Consider the following 17,694-nt stretch of genomic DNA (forward strand, 5'->3'; position numbering starts at 1 on the left):
AACCTACCTATACATGTAATACTGACAGTAACCTACTGCTACCTATACAGGTAATACTGACAGTAACCTACTGCTACCTATACAGGTAATACTGACAGTAACCTACCTATACAGGTAATACTGACAGTAACCTACTGCTACCTATACAGGTAATACTGACAGTAACCTACTGCTACCTATACAGGTAATACTGACAGTAACCTACTGCTACCTATACAGGTAATACTGACAGTAACCTACTGCTACCTATACAGGTAATACTGACAGTAACCTACTGCTACCTATACAGGTAATACTGACAGTAACCTACTGCTACCTATACAGGTAATACTGACAGTAACCTACTGCTACCTATACAGGTAATACTGACAGTAACCTACCTATACAGGTAATACTGACAGTAACCTACCTATACAGGTAATACTGACAGTAACCTACTGCTACCTAAACAGGTAATACTGACAGTAACCTACTGCTACCTATACAGGTACTACTGACAGTAACCTACTGCTACCTATACAGGTACTACTGACAGTAACCTACCTATACAGGTAATACTGACAGTAACCTACTGCTACCTATACAGGTAATACTGACAGTAACCTACTGCTACCTATACAGGTAATACTGACAGTAACCTACTGCTACCTATACAGGTAATACTGACAGTAACCTACTGCTACCTATACAGGTAATACTGACAGTAACCTACTGCTACCTATACAGGTACTACTGACAGTAACCTACTGCTACCTATACAGGTACTACTGACAGTAACCTACTGCTACCTATACAGGTACTACTGACAGTAACCTACCTATACAGGTACTACTGATAGTAACCTACCTATACAGGTAATACTGACAGTAACCTACCTATACAGGTAATACTGACAGTAACCTACTGCTACCTATACAGGTACTACTGACAGTAACCTACCTATACAGGTAATACTGACAGTAACCTACCTATACAGGTAATACTGACAGTAACCTACCTATACAGGTAATACTGACAGTAACCTACTGCTACCTATACAGGTAATACTGACAGTAACCTACTGCTACCTATACAGGTAATACTGACAGTAACCTACTGCTACCTATACAGGTACTACTGATAGTAACCTACTGCTACCTATACAGGTAATACTGACAGTAACCTACTGCTACCTATACAGGTAATACTGACAGTAACCTACTGCTACCTATACAGGTACTACTGATAGTAACCTACTGCTACCTATACAGGTACTACTGATAGTAACCTACTGCTACCTATACAGGTACTACTGATAGTAACCTACTGCTACCTATACAGGTAATACTGACAGTAACCTACTGCTACCTATACAGGTACTACTGATAGTAACCTACTGCTACCTATACAGGTAATACTGACAGTAACCTACTGCTACCTATACAGGTAATACTGACAGTAACCTACTGCTACCTATACAGGTAATACTGACAGTAACCTACTGCTACCTATACAGGTACTACTGACAGTAACCTACTGCTACCTATACAGGTAATACTGACAGTAACCTACCTATACAGGTAATACTGACAGTAACCTACTGCTACCTATACAGGTTCTACTGACAGTAACCTACTGCTACCTATACAGGTAATACTGACAGTAACCTACCTATACAGGTAATACTGACAGTAACCTACCTATACAGGTAATACTGACAGTAACCTACTGCTACCTATACAGGTAATACTGACAGTAACCTACTGCTACCTATACAGGTACTACTGACAGTAACCTACTGCTACCTATACAGGTACTACTGACAGTAACCTACTGCTACCTATACAGGTAATACTGACAGTAACCTACTGCTACCTATACAGGTAATACTGACAGTAACCTACTGCTACCTATACAGGTAATACTGACAGTAACCTACTGCTACCTATACAGGTAATACTGACAGTAACCTACTGCTACCTATACAGGTAATACTGACAGTAACCTACTGCTACCTATACAGGTAATACTGACAGTAACCTACTGCTACCTATACAGGTAATACTGACAGTAACCTACTGCTACCTATACAGGTAATACTGACAGTAACCTACTGCTACCTATACAGGTAATACTGACAGTAACCTACTGCTACCTATACAGGTAATACTGACAGTAACCTACTGCTACCTATACAGGTACTACTGACAGTAACCTACCTATACAGGTAATACTGACAGTAACCTACTGCTACCTATACAGGTAATACTGACAGTAACCTACTGCTACCTATACAGGTAATACTGACAGTAACCTACCTATACAGGTAATACTGACAGTAACCTACCTATACAGGTAATACTGACAGTAACCTACTGCTACCTATACAGGTAATACTGACAGTAACCTACTGCTACCTATACAGGTACTACTGACAGTAACCTACTGCTACCTATACAGGTAATACTGACAGTAACCTACCTATACAGGTAATACTGACAGTAACCTACTGCTACCTATACAGGTAATACTGACAGTAACCTACTGCTACCTATACAGGTACTACTGACAGTAACCTACTGCTACCTATACAGGTAATACTGACAGTAACCTACTGCTACCTATACAGGTAATACTGACAGTAACCTACTGCTACCTATACAGGTACTACTGACAGTAACCTACTGCTACCTATACAGGTACTACTGACAGTAACCTACTGCTACCTATACAGGTACTACTGACAGTAACCTACCTATACAGGTACTACTGACAGTAACCTACCTATACAGGTAATACTGACAGTAACCTACTGCTACCTATACAGGTACTACTGACAGTAACCTACTGCTACCTATACAGGTACTACTGACAGTAACCTACTGCTACCTATACAGGTAATACTGACAGTAACCTACTGCTACCTATACAGGTAATACTGACAGTAACCTACTGCTACCTATACAGGTAATACTGACAGTAACCTACTGCTACCTATACAGGTAATACTGACAGTAACCTACCTATACAGGTAATACTGACAGTAACCTACTGCTACCTATACAGGTAATACTGACAGTAACCTACTGCTACCTATACAGGTAATACTGACAGTAACCTACTGCTACCTATACAGGTACTACTGACAGTAACCTACTGCTACCTATACAGGTACTACTGACAGTAACCTACTGCTACCTATACAGGTACTACTGACAGTAACCTACTGCTACCTATACAGGTACTACTGACAGTAACCTACTGCTACCTATACAGGTAATACTGACAGTAACCTACTGCTACCTATACAGGTAATACTGACAGTAACCTACTGCTACCTATACAGGTAATACTGACAGTAACCTACTGCTACCTATACAGGTAATACTGACAGTAACCTACTGCTACCTATACAGGTAATACTGACAGTAACCTACTGCTACCTATACAGGTAATACTGACAGTAACCTACTGCTACCTATACAGGTACTACTGACAGTAACCTACTGCTACCTATACAGGTAATACTGACAGTAACCTACTGCTACCTATACAGGTACTACTGACAGTAACCTACTGCTACCTATACAGGTAATACTGACAGTAACCTACTGCTACCTATACAGGTAATACTGACAGTAACCTACTGCTACCTATACAGGTACTACTGACAGTAACCTACTGCTACCTATACAGGTAATACTGACAGTAACCTACTGCTACCTATACAGGTAATACTGACAGTAACCTACTGCTACCTATACAGGTAATACTGACAGTAACCTACTGCTACCTATACAGGTAATACTGACAGTAACCTACTGCTACCTATACAGGTAATACTGACAGTAACCTACTGCTACCTATACAGGTACTACTGATAGTAACCTACGTATACAGGTACTACTGATAGTAACCTACGTATACAGGTACAACTGACAGTAACCTACTGCAACGTATACAGGTAACACTCACACCTAGGTAGACTGGGAGGGAAGTGTTCGGATCGGGAGACTGGTAGGGAAGTGTTCGGATCGGGAGACTGGGAGGGAAGTGTTCGGATCGGGAGACTGGGAGGGAAAGGGTCGGGAGACTGTGAGGGAAAGGGTCGGGAGACTGGTAGGGAAAGGGTCGGGAGACTTGGAGGGAAAGGGCTATTATGTTCGGGAGACTGGGAGGGAAAGGGTCGGGAGACTGTGAGGGAAAGGGTCGGGAGACTTGGAGGGAAAGGGCTATTATGTTCGGGAGACTGGGAGGGAAAGGGTCGGGAGACTGGGAGGGAAGTGTTCGGATCGGGAGACTGGTAGGGAAAGGGTCGGGAGACTGTGAGGGAAAGGGTCGGGAGACTTGGAGGGAAAGGGCTATTATGTTCGGGAGACTGGGAGGGAAAGGGTCGGGAGACTGTGAGGGAAAGGGTCGGGAGACTTGGAGGGAAAGGGCTATTATGTTCGGGAGACTGGGAGGGAAAGGGTCGGGAGACTGGGAGGAAAAGGGTCGGGAGACTGGGAGAGAAGGGGTCGGGAGACTGGGAGAGAAGGGGTCGGGAGACTGGGAGGGAAAAGGGTCGGGAGACTGGGAGGGAAAAGGGTCGGGAGACTGGGAGGGAAAAGGGTCGGGAGACTGGGAGGGAAAAGGGTCGGGAGACTGGGAGGGAAAAGGGTCGGGAGACTGGGAGGGAAAAGGGTCGGGAGACTGGGAGGGAAAAGGGTCGGGAGACTGGGAGAGAAGGGGTCGGGAGACTGGGAGGGAAAGGGTCGGGAGACTGGGAGGGAAAAGGGTCGGGAGACTGGAAGGGAAAGGGTCGGGAGACCCTTTCATATCTCTTTGGAAGGTAAATGGTAAATTGTCTCAGGGAAAAATCAATCAACTCTGGCGTTCCTTAGGAAGGACTAAGAACAAACAAGAGAGAACTATTATAAAGTAGACTGTGTCTGTAAAATGTGTATAAGATGTATAAATTGAAGGTAAAAACAGAAATGTTTATCAGTTTACTCCAATTGGGGTATCGGTGGTAGGGTTTGCGGGGAATAATAATAAAGGTATACTCTTTAAAAAAGTATGTATGTCTATATAGGTATGTGTATGTATATATGTGTATATGTATGCATACGTGAATGGATATATATATTTACCCAAAAAAATATGGGGGATTGGAAATGATGCAGACAAAAAAATAAAAATAATCTGGCGTTCCCCAGGGCAGTGTTCCAGGGCCTCTACTATTTCTACTGTACTATAATTAAGCAATAAGGTAATAAGGCATGAGTACCTGTGCATTAATAACCATATCTAAGGGCTGTTTTTAGGCTTAACGCCAATAGTTTTAGTGTTGACTATTTTTGTCTGTTGTTTCTCTCCACAGGAGCTTGAGATGCAGGCCCGCCTCCACGGCCTCTCCACCCCCGCCTCTTCCTCCCAAGGCAGCTCCTCCTCACACCTAAGCCTATCACAGTCCCTGGACCCCAGCACGGGCGACGCCCTCTCCAGGACCCTCCTCTCCCTGAGTGGTGGCCAAGGCCTCCAGGCTGCCTCCCCCTCCTTCCTGTCTCCACCCCCCTCGGCCTCTCCGGTTGGTCTGATGACTATGGGCAGTCCCTTGGATCTGGACTCTCTGAGCTTCTCTGACCTGGATGACCCGTCGGCCGCAGCCTTCCACGCCTCCCTGCTGCCGGACATGGGTCTGGGGGACATCCTGATGGACGACAGGGGGCTGGGGATGTCCTCTGTTGGGGGCAGAGACCCCCTGCTCTCCTCCGTCTCCCCAGGAGTCTCCAAGACCTCTAGTCGCAGGAGCAGCTTCAGCATGGAGGAAGATTTGTGACTGTTATAAACCCTAGACCCTTACACTCTAGCCCCTACACTGCTAGGCAGGAACAGATTCAGCATGAAGGAAGACTTGTGACTGATATAAAGGGACTCTAGATCCTAATCCATAGCCCTTACACCCTAGACCCTACACTGCTAGGCAGGAACATAATCAGCATGGAGGAAGACCAGTGACTGGGCTGAGTCCCAAACCAACTCCTAGACCCTACACCCTAGACTAAACCCTATACCCTTAGACAGTTAATGTAAATCTGAGAGATTTGGAAAATAGTAATCATGACAAATCATTCCAGCCAGTAGAATCATACCAGAGTGTTTATATCAATCCCCCGTCCTTTCAGATTTACAGGAGTGACTGGAGAGTCGTTTTTTGGGGGGATTCAGCAGAAGAGGGGTTCAGGATTCACTGCTTATTGTCTTCTGGTTCTACGAATCTTCCAACTGGGATTTCTGGAAGAAAAAAACACGGGAATTTTGGGAAAGTTTGAAGGGAATTTTTTTGCAACCCTAATTTTAGTTTGTTCTAGAAAAGAATTTCTAGAAAGAATTCCTGATCCCTGTGGCGATGACGGAATCCATTGCAGCACTCCAAATATTTTTGATCTCCATGCTTGTAAGAGAAAAAACAACGAAATAGAATAGATCTGTGGAGCTGTTCTGTAGCATTAAAAGATCAACATACATGTAAAGATACACGTGTCTTAGATACCAGCCTATTTTTTATTTTATTTTATAGTTCTGTGAATAGTAATTATGATAGAGGTAGATATATAGGGGGAAGGGAACAGGGATACTGGAGTGATGGAGGTAGATATGTATAGGGGGAAGGGAACAGGGATACTGGAGTGATGGAGGTAGATATATATAGGGAGAAGGGGACAGGGATACTGGAGTGATGGAGGTAGATATGTATAGGGAGAAGGGGACAGGGATACTGGAGTGATGGAGGTAGATATGTATAGGGGGAAGGGGACAGGGATACTGGAGTGATGGAGGTAGATATGTATAGGGAGAAGGGGACAGGGATACTGGAGTGATGGAGGTAGATATGTATAGGGGGAAGGGAACAGGGATACTGGAGTGATGGAGGTAGATATATATAGGGGTAAGGTGACTAGGCAACAGGATATAAACAGAGTAGTGGCAGCTTGTATGTGGGTGTGTAGAGTCAGTATAAGTGTATGTGCATATTATGTGTTGGAGTGACAGTGTGTAGACTAAACAGGGCCTTGTGACATTGTGCATAGAGACTGAAATAAAAGGGTAAACTCAATCCGTGTAGCTATTTAGTTAGCTATTTAGTTAGCTATTTCGTTAGCTATTTAGTTAGCTATTTAGTTAGCTATTTAATGTAGCTATTTAATGTAGCTATTTAGTTAGCTATTTAGTTAGCTATTTAGTTAGCTATTTAGTTAGCTATTTAGTTAGCTATTTAATGTAGCTATTTAATGTAGCTATTTAGTTAGCTATTTAGTTAGCTATTTAATGTAGCTATTTAGTCAATCAATCAATCAAGTTTATTTTATATAGCCCTTCGTACATCAGCTAATATCTCGAAGTGCTGTACAGAAACCCAGACTAAAACCCCAAACAGCAAGCAATGCAGGTGTAGAAGCACGGTGGCTATTTAGTGTAGCTATTTAGTGTAGCTATTTAGTGTAGCTATTTAGTGTAGCTATTTAGTGTAGCTATTTAGTTAGCTATTTAGTGTAGCTATTTAGTTAGTGTAGCTATTTACTTAGCTATTTAGTGTAGCTATTTAGTGTAGCTATTTATTTAGTTAGCTATTTAGTGTAGCTATTTATTTAGTGTAGCTATTTAGTGTAGCTATTTAGTTAGCTATTTAGTGTAGCTATATATTTAGTGTAGCTATTTAGTTAGCTATTTAGTGTAGCTATTTAGTTAGCTATTTAGTGTAGCTATTTAGTGTACCTATTTCTCAGTAGTATAGTATTGATAGAAGCTGTTCCAGAGCCTGTTGGTGTCAGATCTGATGCACCGGTACCTCTTGCCGTGCAGTGGCAGAGAAAAAGAGTCTGTGGCTTGAATGGTTGAGGTCTTTGATGATTTTCCGGGCCTTTCTTTTCAAACCGTCTGATGTAGAGGTCCTGGATGGCAGGGAGCTCGGTCCCAGTGATGTACTGGGCTGTCCTCACCACCCTCTGATATAGAGGTCCTGGATGGCAGGGAGCTCGGCCCCAGTGATGTACTGGGCTGTCCTCACCACCCTCTGGTATAGAGGTCCTGGATGGCAGGGAGCTCGGCCCCAGTGATGTACTGGGCTGTCCTCACCACCCTCTGTAGAGCCGTGCGATCGAGGGCGGTGCTATTGCCATGCCACGTAGGGGAAGAGGTACTGTCGCGCCTTCTTCACGACTGTGCGTGTGTGTTTTGGACCATTTTAAGTCTTTTAATGATTTAAATACCGAGGAATATGAAGCTGTCTACCTGCTCCAGTGCCGCCCCTGTCGATGTGGATGGGGGGGCGTTCTTGTTTCCTGTAATCCCACGATCTGCTCCTTGGTCTTACTGACACTCAGGGAGAGGATGTTGTTCCGGCACCACACTGTCAGGTCTCTGACCTCCCTGTAGGCTGACTCATCGTTGGAGTCGTGCCCTGGCCACGCAGTCGTGGGTGAACAGGGAGTACAGGAGGGGACTAAGCACACACCCGTGTGGGTCCCCCCCCCCCATGTTGAGAGTCAGCATAGCGGAGATGATGTTGCCTACCACTCACCACCTGGGATCGGCTCGTCAGGAAGTCCAGGATCAAGTTGCAGAGGAAAGTGTTCAGACCCAGAGTCCTGAGCTGGGTGACAAGCCTGGAAGGGACAATGGTGTTGAACGCAGAGCTGTAGTAAATGAACAGGATTCTCTCATAGGGTGCCATTTTATAACGATTAAAGTGAAGCACCTTTTATTGGTAAACATGTTGTATAATCCAGTTGAACGGTGTGTGTTGGTATGCTATTAAAGTGTGTCAAGAGTCACTCAGGAAAACGCGGTTGAGCAGCCAGCCGTACCGTAGGCTAAACGGTTACAATACTGTGTTTTGTTGGCGGCATATTGTTCTATAGTCCTCAATAGCAGGACCGTTAATAGTGGCTCTCAACTTTATCTACAAGGTTTTATCACTCTGTGTTCCTGCCTCTGTGTTCCTGCCTCTGTGTTCCTGCCTCTGTGTTCCTGCCTCTGTGTTCCTGCCTCTCTGTGTTCCTGCCTCTCTGTGTTCCTGCCTCTCTGTGTTCCTGCCTCTCTGTGTTCCTGCCTCTCTGTGTTCCTGCCTCTCTGTGTTCCTGCCTCTCTGTGTTCCTGCCTCTGTGTTCCTGCCTCTGTGTTCCTGCCTCTGTGTTCCTGCCTCTGTGTTCCTGCCTCTCTGTGTTCCTGCCTCTCTGTGTTCCTGCCTCTCTGTGTTCCTGCCTCTCTGTGTTCCTGCCTCTCTGTGTTCCTGCCTCTCTGTGTTCCTGCCTCTCTGTTCCTGCCTCTCTGTGTTCCTGCCTCTCTGTGTTCCTGCCTCTCTGTGTTCCTGCCTCTCTGTGTTCCTGCCTCTCTGTGTTCCTGCCTCTCTGTGTTCCTGCCTCTTTGTGTTCCTGCCTCTCTGTGTTCCTGCCTCTCTGTGTTCCTGCCTCTCTGTGTTCCTGCCTCTCTGTGTTCCTGCCTCTCTGTGTTCCTGCCTCTCTGTGTTCCTGCCTCTTTGTGTTCCTGCCTCTTTGTGTTCCTGCCTCTCTGTGTTCCTGCCTCTCTGTGTTCCTGCCTGGGTCAATTCAGTTCAGGAATTCAGGAATACAATTTTTTTTTAACTCACAGAATGCGATGCGACATTTAAAAAAAAAAAAAATGGATTAAAGCTGCAATATGTCACTTTTTGGGCCACTTGACCAAATTCACATAGAAATATAGATCTGTCATGCTCGTTGAAAGCAAGTCTAAGAAGCGGTAGATATGTTCTATGTGCACTATTTCTATGCTTCCTATTCTTACATTTAGTTTTTTGCATCTTTTACATTCATTCATACTATGACAGATACTTAACATCGTTTTATGTTTGTTTAATTTAGTCTGTTTCCAACCTCATATGACGGCGTTTCACCCATAGAGTTAGAGGACTCTTGATAGATATAACCCGGAATGACACAGATACAGAGATGAGTCATCTATCTAACTCTATGGTTTCACCATGGGTTCAGTCAGTCTGTTATATATATATAAAAAACAGACTGACTGAACCCATGGTGACACCATAGAGTTAGATAGATGACTCATCTCTGTATCTATATATATATATATAACCCACGGGCTGGATGGTCACTGACTACTGTGCACACTTTACTCTTGTCACTTATTTTCATAGAAAAGCAATATGTAGGTGGTTGAGTAGAATTGACTATAGTCACTTATTACAGCCCTGTAAGATACAGTATATGGATTAAGCATTAGGGAATGATGGTGAATAATATGTTTTATAACTGACGTTTAGGTTCTGCCATATGCATATTAAATCTGTATTGTGTTTACTTTATGTATGTATGTATGTATGTAAATAGAAATGGTATATAATAACTCGATTATAGCATCATGTTCTGGAACAATACATTTATTAACAAATATTTTCTGTGTAATGTACACATTATATGCCATATATTATGTAAAAACATTACATATATTTGGACTTAATTAGTTTTGTTTTTTTAATGAAATATATACTTTATTTTAATCATTTTCTCTTTTAAATATATGTGACTCTGAGGGTGTGTGTGTGTTTCATGCGTAAATGCTGCTCATTTCAACTGAGGCGATTCTATGTCTGATTAAGTCTAATATGCAGGTTTATATCTCCTCTGGTAGAGCGATGCAGGTTTATATCTCCTCTGGTAGAGCGATGCAGGTTTATATCTCCTCTGGTAGAGCGATGCAGGTTTATATCTCCTCTGGTAGAGCGATGCAGGTTTCTATCTCCTCAGAAACCTGCATCGCTCTACCAGAGGAGATAGAAACCTGCATCGCTCTACCAGAGGAGATAGAAACCTGCATCGCTCTACCAATCTCCTCTGGTAGAGCGATGCAGGTTTATATCTCCCCTGGTAGAGCGATGCAGGTTTCTATCTCCTCTGGTAGAGCGATGCGGGATTATACCTCCCCTGGTAGAGCGATGCGGGTTTATACCTCCCCTGGTAGAGCGATGCGGGTTTATACCTGTCCTGGTAGAGCGATGCGGGTTTATATCTGTCCTGGTAGAGCGATGCGGGTTTATATCTGTCCTGGTAGAGCGATGCGGGTTTATATCTGTCCTGGTAGAGCGATGCGGGTTTATATCTGTCCTGGTAGAGCGATGCGGGTTTATATCTCCTCTGGTAGAGCGATGCAGGTTTATATCTCCCCTGGTAGAGCGATGCAGGTTTATATCTCCCCTGGTAGAGCGATGCAGGTTTATATCTCCCCTGGTAGAGCGATGCAGGTTTATATCTCCCCTGGTAGAGCGATGCAGGTTTATATCTCCCCTGGTAGAGCGATGCAGGTTTATATCTCCCCTGGTAGAGCGATGCAGGTTTATATCTCCTCTGGTAGAGCGATGCAGGTTTATACCTCCTCTGGTAGAGCGATGCAGGTTTATACCTCCTCTGGTAGAGCGATGCAGGTTTATATCTCCTCTGGTAGAGCGATGCAGGTTTATACCTCCTCTGGTAGAGCGATGCAGGTTTATATCTCCCCTGGTAGAGCGATGCAGGTTTATATCTCCCCTGGTAGAGCGATGCAGGTTTATATCTCCCCTGGTAGAGCGATGCAGGTTTATATCTCCTCTGGTAGAGCGATGCAGGTTTATATCTCCTCTGGTAGAGCGATGCAGGTTTATACCTCCTCTGGTAGAGCGATGCAGGTTTATATCTCCCCTGGTAGAGCGATGCAGGTTTATATCTCCCCTGGTAGAGCGATGCAGGTTTATATCTCCCCTGGTAGAGCGATGCAGGTTTATATCTCCCCTGGTAGAGCGATGCAGGTTTATATCTCCCCTGGTAGAGCGATGCAGAAGCCAATAGCCATTCAGCAGTAGTCCGTTTTTCCCTGGTCACTTTTACTGTTCAGTGATTGGCTAGCAGCTCAATACAGTCTTTCAGCGATTTTGTGAGGATATGACTACATGGATACGTCCCAAATGGAACCCTATTCCCTATATGGTGCACTACTTTTGACCAGAGCCATATAGAACCCTATTCCCTATATGGTGCACTACTTTTGACCAGAGCCATATAGAACCCTATTCCCTATATGGTGCACTACTTTTGACCAGAGCCATATAGAACCCTATTCCCTATATATAGTGCCCTACTTTTGACCAGAGCCATATAGAACCCTATTCCCTATATAGTGCCCTACTTTAGGTCAGAGCCATATAGAACCCTATTCCCTATATATAGTGCCCTACTTTTGACCAGAGCCATATAGAACCCTATTCCCTATATAGTGCCCTACTTTTGACCAGAGCCCTGTGGGAGATTTAGCCTGGAGAAATCCAGTCAGTTTTGAGCTAACATTCCTCTCCTTAACACTCCTTTTGTGGGGGAGGGGGTGCGATTACACGAGTATACAAGAAGTGGAATGTTAGCACAAAACAGGTTCTGTATTTCAGGTTTATGGCAGATTGTGTGTCATTTGAGACATAGTCCATGTCTTCCCTCTCTACACGTGTCCTACTGGCGAACACTCAGTAGCAAACTATGGAAGATTTGGCTGAGATGTACACGGATTATAGCAAACATTAAGAACACCTTCCTAACATTGCTTTGTACCCCGTTTGTCCTCAGAACAGCCTCAATTCGTCAGGGGGCATGGGACTCTACAAGGTGTCGAAAGCGTTCCACAGGGACGCTGGTCCATGTTGACTCCAATGCTTCCCACAGTTGTGTCAAGTTGGCTGGATGTCCTTTTTGGGTGGTGGTCCATTCTTGATACACAGGGGGAAACTGTTGAGCGTGAAAAACCCAGCAGCGTTGCAGTTCTTGACAAGCCGGTGTGCCTGGCATCTACTACCGTACCCCGTTCAAAGGAATTTCAATCTTTTGTCTTTCCCATTCACCCTCTGAATGGTACACATACGCAATTCATGTCTCAATTTTCTCAAGGCTTAAAAATCCTTCTTTAACATGTCTCCTCCACTTCGTCTACATTTTACAAGTAACATCAATAAGGGATCATAGCTTTCACCTGGATTCACCTGGTCAGTCTGTCAAGGAAAGAGCAAGTGTTCATGTTTTGTATACTCGGTGTATATAAATCTGTCTCGGTTCAATGTCACTCAATCATGACAAATATAATCAGTCTTACGGCTTCTCCATATCAGGTATTTTTTTTTGCTTTTCAAAGCAAAACAAAAATCCAGTGAAAATACAGTCTTGTTATAATTTGTTTTCCAAGTTATTTAATTTGACACATTTCACTTTGTCAATGTGATATGTTTGGTTGTACTGTAGGTGTACAGCAATAATCAGACACAGGGAAACCAGTTAAGTGTTATGTTTATCAAAAATCCCTCCAGCCACTGTCGATGATTGGTCTTCATCAGGATACATCAGATCAGGATACACAAGTCACTCTCTGTAGAAATGGGATTATGAAAGGGATGTTTACTCCTCGTCAACAACATTGGCACATTGCATGTAGTCGTAAGTTTTACATATTGTTTTCTTTCACCTCTTTAGAAAACTAAGAAACATACTTATGATTGGTTCATTTTTAATAATCATCTTTGTTAAATAATGATAAAACATTTTATAAAAACCCGAACAGCTGTTTAGTTTTTTTTTCTTCCTGATGTCGTTACCCTCATTGGATCCCCTATTCTTCATGTACTGCACTACTCTGGTCAAAAATAATGCACTACAGATGTCGGATCCTAATATGACCCATTTTCGTCGCAGGATAAAAATAATCCTACAGCAGGAGGATTCGAATAACTATTTAAAATGTATAATCGCAGCCCAAACGGGCAGATGGAAGCGGTGTTTTGTAGGCTATATGCAGTACCGTACCCAACGGGGCTATGACTTCGAGAAGGCTCTGCAAACCAACCGACCTCACACCATCAAGTCTTTTCACGGCATGCTAGATAGAGCATTGTGAACTGTTGTACAAGTGGTCTGAGCAGCACACTTCAGCTGTGAGCAGCATGAGTTCACACCCAGTGAGTGCTGGGCAATCGGTTTTGACACTTTGTTTGAATGGAAACACATGTTGGTGTAGCATACTGGTATTATTTAACCAATCCAAAGGTTGCTGTCCGTCTTCCTCTAAAGGCACATGCTAATGCTAGGTTACTGCCATTTGGGAACGGGATTCGAAGGCAGCATCACGTAACAACACATTCACCTTCCACGAAGTAGTGGTGAGGAGGAGAAGTCTACCGTGTCCGGGAAACGACTTCACCATTCATTTTCTGGATTCACGTTCAATCAAACATCATTTTAAGCTTTGTTTTACAATTGACAGTTACAGCTGATTTCCGGAATGTACGTTGATTTACTCTCCTTAAATATTTGTCATCTGATGTATTCGTTTCAGTCTCTGAATTGTTTAATCAAACTTTTCGCAACCACCTCCTGATCTCAGCGCATAAAAACTACAATCTGTACTGAATTAGCCTAGTGCGCATGTGCAACCAGCGCCTGTTTTTCCCTGGCTACAACTTGCTGGCTTTCATCAAACGTCATAAATACTGCATCCTCAACTTAAACTCCCTAACTAGTTATAAAATCACGTAACTAAGACATTTACCCGAAAAATAAACGTTGAAATGATTTATTGTTTTGTTGAATAGTCATCACTGGTTCGAGCTATCTTGTCGCGTCGTAAGACAACGGTGGTGAAGGATATCAGTGCTACTTAACGCGGATCCAAGGTCAGTTTTGAGGCCCTCCAGCGTTGCATTTAGCTGGACGTTTCTGACTAGTCTTGGAACCGTGACAACGGGCAGCCTCCCCCGCTTGGCTGGACGGAATATATAATGATTTTGCCAACACAGACAGATACGTCTAATCTTGTACCTTTAACCTTTTTTAAACTGACGGTCATATTTGTTGACGTTATTAGTATAAATAGTTAAGGTTAGGGTTTAGGATAGTGGCGTCCCAATGATCTGTGCTTCTACACCTGCATTGCTTGCTGTTTGGGGTTTTAGGCTGGGTTTCTGTACAGCACTTTGACATCAGCTGATGTAAGAAGGGCTTTATAAATACATTTGATTTGATTTGGTCCCGTCCACGGAGCTCCTCCTCACCATTCCATTGTAGCAGCGTTAGCAACTAATGCTAGCAATTCAGTGAACAACGATCCCAAAATGGTAATATCTGACACGAATAACAAGGTAAACAAATAACATAATCGATATCCTCAGAAAACTGTTTCCGAATATAGTTGACAGCGACCAGAATAATGATCCTACGGTACAGGGGTCCTCCTCTCACGTATTTGCTTGGTCTGCTGCTCCATCGACGTGGATATGACAGGTAACCTTGCATGCATGATATACACGCTAAGATTTTTTTTGAGATCGCTATTTTACTGACTGTTTAAGAACAATTAATGGTCAGAATAGTGGTGTTTCACAGTGAAGCTGATATTGTATTAGAGTTGGTGTTTCTTTTCCAATGAGTAGGCTTGCACTGTGAATAATTCATACACATCACACCTGTGCGTATTGTTAAATGATACCAATGTTCAAGATAGCCTGGTTTTATATTTGTTAAATAACTAGTATTGAATTGGATGCATTGGATACAAAATGAATACAGTGCCTTGCAAAAGTATTCATCCCCCTTTGGCGTTTTTCCTATTTTGTTGTGTTACAACCTGAAATTTAAATTGACTTATTTGGATGTCATGTAATGGACATAAACAAAATAGTCCAAATTGGTGAAATGAAAAAAATATATATACTTGTTTCAAAAAATTCTAAAAAATTGGAAAGTGGTGCGTGCATATGTATTCACCCCCTTTGCTATGAAGCCCCTAAATAAGATCTGGTGCAACCAATTACCTTCAGAAGTCACATAATTAGTTAAATAAAGTCTACCTGTGTGCAATCTAAGTGTCACATGATCTGTCACATGATCTCAGTATATATACACCTGTTCTGAAAGGCCCCAGAGTCTGCAACACCACTAAGCAAGTGGCACCATGAAGACCAAGGAGCTCTCCAAACAGGTCAGGGACGAAGTTGTGGAGAAGTACAGATCAGGGTTGGGTTATAAAAACATATCAGAAACTTTGAACATCCCACAGAGCACCATTTAAATCCATTGTTAAAACATTGAAAGAATATGGCACCAAAACAAATCAAGGGGGGCATTAATCAGAGAGGCAACAAAGAGACCAAAGATAACCCTGAAGGAGACAGCGGAGATTGGAATATCTGTCCATAGGACCACTTTAAGCCGTACACTCCACAGAGCTGGGCTTTACTACGGAAGAAGAGTGGCCAGAAAAAAGCCATTGCTTAAAGAAAAAAAACAACAAGCAAAAACACGTTACTGCTGAAGCAACACTCGAGTATTGACTCAGGGTTGTGAACACTTATGTAAATGAGATATTTCTGTATTTCATTTCCAATACATTTGCAAAAATGTCTAAAAACATGAATTCACTTTGTCATTATGGGGTATTGTGTGTAGATGGGTGAGAGACAAATCATATTGGATCCATTTCCAATTCAGGCTGTAACACGACATAATGTGGAATAAGTCAAGGGGTATGACTACTTTCTGAAGGCTCTGTATATCCGTTTTCAGAAATATTAGTAAATTATCGTTTACTGTTTAAAGAAATTATGAAAGAGATTGGTGTGTTTTTTTTACTATCTAAATGTGGCATGGGGTTGGATGGTTAATGATAGACATGTATTTGTTTAAAATCTATCAATTGGATGGTTTCATTTTCCCGAGAGACAAATCAATGCAAAATTCTATATATCCGCCTAACTCTCAGAGAAATAAGTAGTACTGCTAGGTTTTACACAGTCAAATGTAACTGTACAAATGATACGATTGTGACATCAATATAACATTTGATAAAATGTAATTCAGTAATATGATATCTGTATGTAAAACAAACGTTTTAGTAATTTAGTGGATGCTTTTATCCAGAGCGACTTACAGTCAGTGCATTCATCTTCAGATAGCTAGGTGGGACAACCACATATCACAGTAGTTAGTATATTCATCTTCAGATAGCTAGGTGGGACAACCACATATCACAGTAGTTAGTATATTCAGATAGCTAGGTGGGACAACCACATATTACAGTAGTTAGTATATTCAGATAGCTAGGTGAGACAACCACATATCACAGTAGTTAGTATATTCAGATAGCTAGGTGGGACAACCGCATATTACAGTAGTTAGTATATTCATCTTAACATAGCTAGGTGGGACAACCACATATTACAGTAGTTAGTATATTCATCTTAACATAGCTAGGTGGGACAACCACATATCACAGTAGTTAGTATATTCAGATAGCTAGGTGGGACAACCACATATCACAGTAGTTAGTATATTCAGATAGCTAGGTGGGACAACCACATATCACAGTAGTTAGTATATTCAGATAGCTAGGTGGGACAACCACATATCACAGTAGTTAGTATATTCAGATAGCTAGGTGGGACAACCACATATCACAGTAGTTAGTATATTCATCTTCAGATAGCTAGGTGAGACAACCCCATATCACAGTAGTTAGTATATTCAGATAGCTAGGTGAGACAACCACATATCACAGTAGTTAGTATATTCAGATAGCTAGGTGGGACAACCGCATATTACAGTAGTTAGTATATTCATCTTAACATAGCTAGGTGGGACAACCACATATTACAGTAGTTAGTATATTCATCTTAAC

The 17,694-nt window shown here is 42.6% G+C and overlaps 2 protein-coding genes across 7 annotated transcripts in view; both read left to right on the forward strand.

The window, feature by feature from the left end:
- The window catches only part of LOC129861358 (transcription factor E3-like), a 60,234-nt gene extending 49,683 nt beyond the window's left edge, over positions 1-10,551 (forward strand). For all 5 annotated transcript variants that reach the window (XM_055932736.1, XM_055932735.1, XM_055932738.1 and 2 more), the window contains exon 10: positions 5,342-10,551. In XM_055932736.1, coding sequence (XP_055788711.1) covers positions 5,342-5,800 — 459 coding nt within the window. In that variant the 3' untranslated portion in view covers positions 5,801-10,551. The remainder of the gene's footprint in view (positions 1-5,341) is intronic.
- Positions 10,552-10,820: 269 nt separating this feature from the next.
- On the forward strand, positions 10,821-13,584 carry LOC129861360 (uncharacterized). Of its 2 annotated transcripts, none has more exons than XM_055932740.1 (2): positions 10,821-11,140; positions 11,171-13,584. In XM_055932740.1, the coding sequence occupies exons 1-2, from the start codon at positions 10,865-10,867 to the stop codon at positions 11,852-11,854; spliced, it is 960 nt and encodes a 319-aa protein (XP_055788715.1). In that variant the 5' UTR covers positions 10,821-10,864; the 3' UTR covers positions 11,855-13,584. The 2 variants fall into 2 exon arrangements, with proteins under 2 accessions (XP_055788715.1, XP_055788716.1); XM_055932741.1 differs by having other exon boundaries at positions 10,821-11,110.
- Positions 13,585-17,694: the final 4,110 nt, after the last annotated feature.

This window comes from Salvelinus fontinalis, chromosome 8, assembly GCF_029448725.1.
Source record: "Salvelinus fontinalis isolate EN_2023a chromosome 8, ASM2944872v1, whole genome shotgun sequence".
NCBI classification, from domain to species: Eukaryota; Metazoa; Chordata; class Actinopteri; order Salmoniformes; family Salmonidae; genus Salvelinus; species Salvelinus fontinalis.

Excerpts from the sequence above, each read along its gene's own strand:
- LOC129861360 (XM_055932740.1), top strand. The coding sequence starts at position 10,865 with ATGCAGGTTTATATCTCCCCTGGTAGAGCGATGCAGGTTTCTATCTCC. Across the intron at positions 11,141-11,170 it reads GTCCTGGTAGAGCGATGCGG|GTTTATATCTCCCCTGGTAG; the intron begins GTTTATATCTCC and ends AGAGCGATGCAG.